General features: G+C 54.6%; 1 protein-coding gene across 1 annotated transcript; it reads right to left on the reverse strand.

The window, feature by feature from the left end:
- Positions 1-127: 127 nt before the first annotated feature.
- On the reverse strand, positions 128-9,883 carry LOC104326028 (mitochondrial fission factor homolog B). Its single transcript, XM_069811174.1, has 7 exons — positions 9,796-9,883; positions 6,331-6,627; positions 5,604-5,767; positions 4,721-4,809; positions 3,629-3,790; positions 838-916; positions 128-363 (listed from the first exon to the last, which is right to left on the reverse strand). Exons 2-7 carry the CDS (start codon positions 6,524-6,526, stop codon positions 232-234), a joined length of 822 nt encoding a protein of 273 aa, XP_069667275.1. The 5' UTR covers positions 6,527-6,627; positions 9,796-9,883; the 3' UTR covers positions 128-231.
- Between the last annotated feature and the right edge of the window lie 676 nt (positions 9,884-10,559).

Genomic DNA, 10,559 nt, shown 5'->3' on the forward strand with positions numbered 1-10,559 from the left:
CAGCTTCATCATTTCCCTCGCCCACCTCTGATACTAGAGTATGGGAGAGGAATGGCACCTTCATTGTAATCGAGGCCTAAAGGACACAGATCCTCAAGGGCCTACAGTGCAAAAAGCAGGTCAAGTGAAGAAGAAACACGTAGTTTTACTGTTTCCAAGTACACGAGCAAGGATCCTCTCCCTGCCCTCACCCACCCTGCCAGGGTTGGGGGGAGGTCGGGGCACAGGAAATCATCTCCTCAGCCAGAGCCACGTGTTGATGAGGCTGGCAGAGATCAGCACGGAGTAGACCAGGGTCTCCTTCTGACGCCAGGCGTTGCACTGCTCCTCCAGCACGCGGAGCCTCCCCGAGATCTTCATCAACTGCAAGGGAAGCAGTGGGGCCGCTGTCAGCCCTGCAGCAAAGTGCAGGACGCTGGCTGCAGCCCAGAGGTGTGGGACAGCAAGCGATGGAGGGATGGGAGCTGCCTTCTCCCTCAGGTCTTCCTTTTCTAGAGCAGCAGCTGTCTTTGAGGGGGGAGAATTAGCAGCAGTATCTCAGCTCCTGAGCAGATGCTTCAGGAAAGAGCCCTTGCCATGAGAAGAGCATCTGAGCTCTTTACTGCCAGCAGATGGAGGGGTCTGGCTGTCTCCTGTAGCCCTACAGCCCCTCAGGGCAGGAGCTTGATGGGTCAACAGACATGCAAGCCCTCCCCTGCTTCTCCATTAGCAGCATCAGCCGGGACTAGCTTGGCAACACCAGCCCATCAGGACTGAGCAACAGACCCCTGGAGCCCCTTCACCCACCCTCCCATGGCTTTCACAGGAAACATTTGCAGCCCTTCACCCCCATCTCACCTGCTTTCTCATTGCTGCCATCTCAGCCACCCCAGCCTCCTCCAAGGCGCTCTCTGGGCCTAGGCCAGCCTCCTGGGAGCTGGGGAAGGAAAACAGAGATGCAGACAGACAAACACTGCTCAAGAAGTGCAATTGCCTTCCCACACACGGCACTGCCACGGGGAGCTGAGCCATGCAGGTAGCGCGTACGTGCCCAGGATGTGCTGTCGGGATGCAGCATCAGGAGAGAGGAAACAGCACCTGCACAGCACATGCTCATCTCTTCCTAACCCCCATCATGCATATTTATACCCCTCCACCATGCACCTCACAGTGATCACAACAAAACCTACAGCACATGCCATGACAGACAACAGGGAACCTGCATGCTTGTATTTCTTTAGGGGTCCAAGAGAGAAAACATATTTACCGAGCATCCATTCTTTGTAGCCAGAGGAATTTGTTAAGGGTTGGATAACACATCTTTAGAGCCAGTCAGGTAAATACGTATCACAGGGCCAATGCCGAAATGGAGGGATGATCTCATTTACATCAGCAGGTGAGGATCCTGCTGGTGGGAAGCAGCCGTCAACGGGGGGGGGGCGGGAACTATCTGAGCAAGTGCATCGGCCAGCAGAAAAGGGTTCTCTTTGCCGAGACAAGGATTTCTTCCTCTCCGGTATCTCCAGGTACCACAAGCTCACTTCCCCCAATTCCCCAGACCGAAAAAAGTATCACTTTTTGCTCTTAAAGCAAATTTTACCTGCAACTTGAAACATAAACAAGCAACCCCAGCATGCACCACTTTCTTCCATCCATGGAAAGAAAGAGGCCACCACTGGGATTAGCTGCTGGACTGGCAGAGGCAATACAGACCCTGGATCTCCAGGGCATCCCCTGGAGACACAGGCTTGCTGCAGTGCCCACAGCACTGAGCCACAAAATAAAGCCACAAAATAAAAGTAGATCCACAGTGAGAAAAATCAAAATTGCCACATTCGGTCTGTTGTTCCCATCATCACAGACTAGCTCTACATCAGTTCTGCTATAATCAGAAGTCCCCTATGCACACCAATAACTCGCGTGGGCACTCGCTGATACCATATGGGTTAATGAGTGTCTAACACCGCTCCTTCGGAGACTCTGGGGAGGAGACAGTATTTATTCCTGTTTGCAACATGATGCTGATCTCACTGAAGACAAGCCATAACAGCATGCAGAGGAGATTCAGTGAATCTCTGAAAATATGTTTGTGAGATAATACCTTCACATAATGTAGCTGCGGTGTAAAATGAAAGTCACAAAAGAAAGAAAATCCAATTTCTCACAGCACAGAGCCATTAAAAAAGGACACATCCTGCAGCTTTTGATTGAAAAATCCCAGTTGATACAGAACACCCTTCAGAGCAGAGACTACAAATTACCTTCTGATGACTCATACCCTTCAAGAGGTCACTGTCAGGCAAATATTCCAGTCTCTGTCCAAGACCAGACTTCTCTTTACTAAAATTTCAGGATAAACAAGTCAGCTGTCATTTTTTTTATTTTTATTGTTGCATAAGGGTACAAAGTTATTGTATCGAAGAGATACTGTATGCATCTAAAGCAATGCAAAGTACCAGGAAGAGGTGTTTCAAGGTGGCTGGCCTCAAAGAGAGATCAAGACCTGGGGAGAGGCCTGGGACTCACCCCATGGCGTTACAGCAGTCTGCAAGCTACCACCTCTCATGGTACCATGGCCTAAACCTCCTCTACCGCTGATGGGAGGAGGGAGAAGGTCTTACGTAGCCACTAATCAGATCTGTTGGCATGCCTAGACTTCATTTAAAAAAAAAAAAAAAAGCGACATTTGAAGACAGTCAGCCTACTGTGGTTAAAAGCAGGGACATCACTTTGCATCATCCACAGGCAGAAGCCAGCTCTGCTGCCTGCACCTCCGCGCCAGCTGGGGAGGGAAGGCAGGATGTGCCACTGATGGCACTGATGATGGATGCTTGCTCTCCTCCCTTTCTGCCTGGAGGCTTTGCTCAAGGAGAATTAGAAGTATTTAGACATTCCTCTGGGGGCTCAGCAGCCTTAGAGCAGTGGGGACACCTTAAGGCTGCAATGATGTCTTTGAACACGTTAAATTTACTGTACATGCACAGATAAGAGTGTGGTGGAGATAGTTGCTCCAGCATATCCAGAGAGATTGAGGTCATTGCATACCTATTCCAGTGAGCACACAGGCATACTGCACCCTGGCCAGAGGCATCGGCTATGGGATGAGTAACTCAGTGCAGCCAGTTCGTGGAAAAAGGTTAATTAAGAGTGTTAAGAGTGACCAAGATACAGCCAAGGGTGCTGGGAGCCTGCAGAAGAGGGTGTCTTGGGGACAGGACCTGGGTCAGGCCGTCTGTTCTGGATTTTGATTCCCTTCACACATTTCTCTCCATCAAGCTATCAACGCATGCAGAAAAATTAGCACTTGCTTAGCAGTGAAGAGCAGCTGTAATCCCAGCAATGTCACAGGCGGCGTTCAATCACTTGGGGTGCCTGGGGCATCGGTGTTACACCAAGCAGGAGACACAAGCTGGGCTGGGTTAGCAGGGTGCACCCAGGCTGGCTGCACCAGGCGTTCCCGGGCCAGGCACCCAGAGCTGGCAGACAGGACAGGCGAGAAGGAGAGTCTGGGGCAGATATGCAGGACCATCCTGCTCCCACGCCCTGCAGCCTGCGGTTCACAGAGCTCATGCCTGGCTCATGCCTTAGCAAGGCAAAGGCAAGTCCTTGCAGAATGACAGGGAGGTGGCTCAAGACGAGCCAAAGTCACCTGGACGGCACTGGGTCTTGCCGAGAGTTCTGGACACGGTGGAAGAGCACCTGGCCCAGGAGGTACATGGTCTGGAAGATGTTCTGCATGGAGTAGATCCTGCCCGTCTCTGTGAGGAGTGGGAGCGGGGCACTGCGCGCAGGCGGGGGGCACGCGTCCGGCCTGGGGTGCACACAGAATCATGCCTGTTATTTTCCAGCCTCGTACAGCACAGGCACAGCCTGGCATTTGGTGATGCCCTTCATCCCTTCAGCAGCTCCAAGCACCTCTGGGCAATGCCATTGGCACCCAGACCCCCATGTCACCACGTGGGAGAACCCCTGACAGCAGCCCTCAGGCTCCAAGGCAGTTGCCTGACTCCTCCAAAGCCAGAGGTTCACCAGCTGCTCTCACAGGGGTTGCAGAAGGCAGACCTCTTGCTACCCAGGACAACCCTGGACTTCTAGGGGGAAAGGTGGCTCTGCTCTGGGATTAAGTTAGAGACGATTTCTCCACTGGAGAGACTCCGGAGCCCCAGGCCATGAGCAGAGGATCACTATCACCATGATACTGCTCACAAGCTACACTCAAAGAGCTGAAAAGCAAGTGTGCTCTTAGCCCACCCTGTCTGCACAGCACTACAAGTTTCAACAACCCTTTCAGAAACTCAGTTAAGCCCTGGTGCCTCATTTGCCCATGGTCACCTGCCCATAGCCCCCAGCACTCTGCCATGCTGGTGCTAGAACAGGAGAGCACGTTGCAAAGCACCAACAGGAAGATGGGCAGAGCCAGGGAGACCGGGACAAGCCAGGCAAGGACCGACAGCACTCCCAGCCTGCTGCAAGAGGGGACAAGCTCCCCCATGTGCATCTCAGCAGAGAGCTCATCACCCTGGGGACCAACACAGCTGCCTTCAACACTGCCTGGCACAAACGTCTCTGACACCAGAAGCCATGTTCCTCTTGTGCAAGAGTAGGACTTGCCAGGCATTGCCTTGCCCCAATCTGGATACCCCCCACCCCGGGGCACCGACACCAGAGAGCATCAAAGCAGCACAGACAACAGGGGATGCTGATCCCCACCCACCCCACACGGCTCTGGGTTTGTGCTCACCGCTCATGGTGCTGGCCCGGGCTGCGCAAGGCCAGCTGGGTACAGTCACTTGGAGTCCTCTCCCGCCGCGACCTGCTGCTGTGATGGCCCTGTTGGCATCAAACACAACTGTGTTAGCACAGAGATCCTGCACAGGGTGAGCCCAGCCCGGTGCCACGCATGGTCTGCAGTGCCAGAAGCCTGTCAGCAAAGGGAAAGCCCTCAGTGGTGGGAGCGCTACGTGAGCCCCAAACCTGGTGAACTGATGCTGGGGTGGGTGGGGAGACATGGTCAGAGCAGGGTGAGGGTCACCAGCAAGGACCCTGCTGATCTGATCTCTATTCAGATCAAAAATCCTGAACCTAATGCATTCAGGAATGGCTCTTGAATCTCAGGGAGGTGAAAGCACTTGAGAAGGCAGATCAGCAGCTCCAGCAGCCATACCAAGCCTTTGCCTGCCCATGTCAGGGGCCTCCCTTTGAATTAGTTTTTTAAAAAAAAAAAATAAATCTGCTTTCAACTCTGACACCAGAACCCTTTACGCTGCAATGATGAAACAGCTCCATCACGTACTTCATCCAGGAGAAACAGTAGTTGAAAAGGGACTTCAAAAGCAGCAGAAGGAGGTTGTTGGGGGACTGCACCTACCTCAGCCTATCTCCTGCTCACAAAATGCAGTAGGACATCTGGCTGAATGGGTGTTCCAGCATGCAGGTGTGTACTGGTTATGGGACAGAAACAGATCCCACCACCCCCACACCCTCACTCCTAGGACTACTAGGAGGAGGTAGCAATCTGGAAGATGAATTCTGGCTTGGGCTGATAACAGACCTCTGAAGAAACCCAACGCTGGGATTGCTCCCCTTCCCACCACAGGCAACCCCATCTGCTCTCAACATAGTACCGATCGTTTGCGTTTCTGGGAGCTTGATCTGCTGGCCACATGCAGAAAAGGAAGCTCCCCGAGGTGGGTGGGCTGCGCAGAGTCCGGGGACATGTGCACCATGACAGAGGGGACCTTCCTCTCCTGGTTCAGTGGGACGGGCCTCAAACTGGCATCTGATATTTCTACAGAGAGGAGAGAGGGAAGAATTAAACCAACCCAAATGCCCTCAGGAAGGAGAGAAGAGAGATCCAACCATATAGGAGAGCCAACCCCGTGTCTAGTCCCAGACGTACATCAAAAAACATGTCCCGCAGCTGTGAGTGGCAGGACAGCCTGGAGAGGCATGGACTGGAAGGCAACCAGACACACTGCTCCAGGAAAGTGAAGTTTCAGAGCTGTTTTTCAAAGAGACAGGGACATATGTCTCTGCATGCCAAAGCAGGGAGCCTACTAAAGGCCAAGAGGGAACTGTAAGAGATGTAGAGGGAAATACCTCCACATTTTGCTCCTCACCTTTTGGAACTAAGACCCCTCCTGCTTTCTGTTGGTCACCTTTGCCCACCTCTCCCCAAACATCTCCCCACTGTCCTGTCCTACCTTTCGGAAGAAAGCTGACTACAGTATCTGCCCCATCCTCTCCTCTTGCAAAGCAAACCTGGGGACTTTATAAAGGGATCCTACTCCCTAGGATGTTGTAGAACCCCACCAGCCTTCAGCCACCCCAAAAGACAACCCAGGACATTACCTGCAAGAGAAATCCTATCAGGGATGTGCATCTGAAAGGAAGGAGGGACATCCTCTGTCACTGGCTCCTCATCCACAGGACTGAAGCTATCTGCTACCTTCAGCCTGTTGGGAACCTGCATCCTTTGATTGATGGCTTCTGTGAAGAGCAGGTCACAGCGGACTCGGTTCAGGTCCAGTCCCCAAAACGGCCACATCTTTTTTGATTTCCTCAGATTGCTTAAGCACCCTGGGGTTTCACATATTGGAAAAGAAAGCTGAGTGAAAGTGGTAGCAAGCAGCTCTTCCAAACTGGCACCTGCACAGGGACAACATACATGCTATAAGACAGCTAAAATACAGGCAGAAACAACCTAAAAGACAGACACCATCAGAGTTGTCCGAGAGAACAGGGTGTCCCATGAAGTCCAGCTGGCGGGGGCAAGGGTGCAGGACCACTACAGGTGCAAACTCCTGCCCAGCAGGGCGAGAAAGGAGAAAACTTCTACATGTCCTGGGAGCAAAGCATGAGCTTAGCACCTATTGCCTCAATTGACAGCAAGGAAAGGGCAATAGTTCAGCACACCTGTGGAAGAAGAGCGATTCAGTATACCCTAAAAATTAATGAAAAAAAAAAATTATTCTCCATCCAGAAGTAAAGTTTTTTGGAGGGCTGGGAGCACATTTTTACATTCATACAACTTCAAGGAAAAATAAGGTTTTCTAAAAACAAAACACGTGTTTTGGTGATAAGATTCCAGGTTACCACAGGAAAAACTGAGCACTAAACTCTTCCTCAACACACACATTCGCTTCAGTATCCCCCAGGACCGTACCGCATTCCCCACCCAATCCAGCACCCATCTCCTTGAGTGACCCACACCAAGCTGAACAAGATGGACTTTGCCCTGAGCAGAGCTGCCAGACACTGAAGCATCCTCTTGGAGGGGAAGGAAAAGCACACATCAGCTCCCCCAGGCCACTGCCGGCTCGGCTCTCTTCCAGGAGAGGACTGGCACTGAGGAGGGACACAGTTCCCAGCTCTCATGGCTCCTGGTGGTAGCCAACAACAGGAGCAGGACATGGGACATGGACATTATCTGGGGCTTTGAAGCTGCTCAGGACGCACAACTGCCACATGCCTCAGCTTCCCCTTTGCCAAGTCCCAGGGCTCTGAGAAGTGCTCCGGGACCACAATGTCCTAACACTTTCACCGAGCGATGCAAGCAGAGGGCAATCAATGTACATTTTTGGGATAGGAGCCCCGAAAAACACCTTCCTGGCTCCCAGCATTTGCACTCTTTTTCTCAAAACGCTGCAGCCAAGGAGAAAACCCCAACAAGCAAGGGCTGCCGAGGCTGACAGACCGCAGTGCTGCCCCAGCATCCCAGACGTGCCACATGCATGCACAGCTCCCCTGCACAGCTCCCCTGCACCCTCCTTCCTGCCACCCTTTGAGCTCACCATGCCCAAAAAGGTCCCCCTTTGCTTCCAGGTCAAAATCTCCAGCATAAGAAGGGCTGCCTGCTCCGTCACAGCCCAAACAGGCAGAGGAAGGAGAGGTGTTCCTATTCAAAGCTCACGGGGGAAACGGGAGGAGGCGAGCAAGCAGGAGCGTGCAGGGGCCCTGCCTTCTTTGATCACGTCCAGTGTCTATATTTAGCAGCCAGGTCTCTGACACTGCTTTTCCAGCCCACCAGGCTGCTCCAAGCCAGCAGTAGCCAGGGCTGCCCACTGCCACCCTCGCTGCTACTTCTCAGGGTACTTTGGACCCTCTCGCTTGCCCCAGCCCCCTGTCACCCCCTGGGATATCACCCAGGGGAGAGGAGCAGAGGGAAATCCCTGGGGAGGAGCACCGCCTCCCAAAGCCTGAAGAACCACAGGAGACATGGCCCCCGCGCCACCAATCCTGTCCCCTGCAGCAGCTGGGCCCTGTAACTCCAGGTACATGAGGGTGGCAGAACCGGCTCCACGCCTGCAGTAACAAGCACTTCCAGTGAACACCTGCCTCACACTGTTCTCTCCTCCTCTGTCATTAAAAACCTTTCTATTAAAGAGACAGAAATTTGCCCAGCATCAGCTGTGGCAATTTCCTGCTTCCAACCACACAGAGATGAGATCCCTGTCTCTGCAACCAGGTCTGCCCCAGAGGTGCTGTCAGAGACACAGTGCGCAGGGGCACAGCAGCCCCGGGCTGCCCCACACCTCCACCACCCTGCCCAGACCCAACACTGGCATGGGTGACACCAACCCACGGGTGTCACAACACATATGCAGCCTGCTTCTCCCCAAAACCTCAAAGAAAGTGGATTTTTGCAGGAACCCCCCCACTCGAGAGCAGGGCAATGTCTTGGGAAGGTCCCAAAGTGCTGTCAGTCCCGCAGATGAAACCCGCATCAGACACCCAGACCCACAGTCCACAACCATGGAGACCACTAGGTTTCTCCTTCACATTTTTGGTGCTTTAGAGGAATGAACACCCTGTGTTCCTTTCTCAGCCTTCTCTCTGGGAAACCAGAATATATTAACAACAATAAATCTGGAGAGGGCAGATCGGTTCATTTTCTAATCACCTATGAAACTGCTGCAGCTCCCAAAGAGCAGAGGGATGGGAGGGGAGTGAGAAGCAGGCTCTGAGAGACTAAGCTATTAAGAAAAGAAAAAAAAAAATCAGCTGTCAAAACCTATAAGAACAAAATGCTTAAGTGGCTGGATTTCCTCCTTTAACTTTCTTTAGGGCTTTTTCTAGCTATTGCCAAGCAACCCCCCCTCGCCAGCGGAAGACGACTGCTTCTCAGCCTCTGCTTTGGCACTTCTCCTTGCATTTGGAGCGACAGGGAATTTCCGGCTCACTAAGCCTGTGAGTAGGTTTAAGTCCTGCAAGCCGGGAAAACCTGCCCTGGGGAGGGAAACCCCACAACCTCCCTCTCTCCATCCCTCCCCAGCCCAGGATACTCCGCACAAGGCAGGCGGGGGTACCAGCCCGCTCCAGCACCCACCCCCACCCCTTCACCTCTCAGGGTGGGATGTTGGAGTGAGCAGCCCTCTGCTAGAGGAGCTGACCTCGCTCGCAGCTCTCCCCTTCGGCTTGGAGCTGTACCTTGTCACGACAGAGAGGGGCTAAGAGGGAAGGGAACGGGTTTTGTCACCCGGCTCAGCTCCTGCCGCCTGCCACCGCCAAGCCGCAGAGCGCAGCCGGCCACGCAGAGCCGGGGGAGGACTCCTCTGCCACCCGGGTCCCCGGGCCTCGGCCTAGGGATGCGCGGAGGAGCAAAGGGCTCCAGGGATCCCAGACACAGCACCACCGCGGCGGGGGGGGGGGGAGTGCGGAGAAACTCAGTTCCACGGGACACGCGTGAGAGGAGCGGGCCACCCACGGGGCACGGGGACCGGAGCGGGGCTGGGGGGCGGCTCCAGGGCACGGAGGGCTCCCATGCCCTCCCAGGGGAGGCATCCGGCCCCTCGCCCCCCCGGGACGCCCCAGTACCTCCCGCCGCCGGAGGCGCTCCGCCACCGGGGCTGCCCGCGGAGCCCAGCCCCGTCCCGACCCCGGCTCCGGCACCCACCGGCTTTGCAGCTTGCAAATTGGGGGCGGGGGGGCACTTACTTTTTTCTTTTCTTTTTTTTTTTTTTTTCAGTCCAAGGCAACCTTCGGACCTGTAAACAGCCGCGCCCGCTGCCAACCGGGGCGGGGACGGTGTCGGTCGGGACAGCCCCCAGCAGCCCGCCCTCCCGGCAGCACGCCCGCCGCGCTTAAAGCCGCAGCCGGGGTAATTAAGGAGCTGCGACTCATCAGCGCGGCACCTCTCCGGGGGCAGTGCCCGCGCGCCCCCCCGCCCCGCAGGTCAGCCTCTCCCAGCACCGATCGCGAAGTTAAGAAGTTTGGCGGAGCGAAAGCACGGCTCTTGCCAGGGCAAATCCGGGGGACAGAGCAAACCCAGGAGCTTCACCAGGTCCCCCTCGTCCCCACGCACACGCTGCCCAGCGATGTTTGCAGGCAAAGCAACCCGCGCTTCAAGGTGAGGGCTCAGCCCGCCTCCTCTTGGCACCCCAACGCTGCTGCCCGTGGCAGTCCCAGCCACAGCATGTCCCCATGCCACGGTGGGAGCCCGGGCAGGAGCGGAGACGGCGGCCAGCCAAGTGGCAAGCTGTGCCAGAGCTAATCTCTCCCATCTCGGTGGAATCCGCAGCGATAAAATGGTCCGTTTGGGATGAACAACAGTTTTAAACACTTCTGAATGGGGACAGAGT

This window comes from Haliaeetus albicilla, chromosome 23 (genome assembly GCF_947461875.1).
Source record: "Haliaeetus albicilla chromosome 23, bHalAlb1.1, whole genome shotgun sequence".
NCBI classification, from domain to species: Eukaryota; Metazoa; Chordata; class Aves; order Accipitriformes; family Accipitridae; genus Haliaeetus; species Haliaeetus albicilla.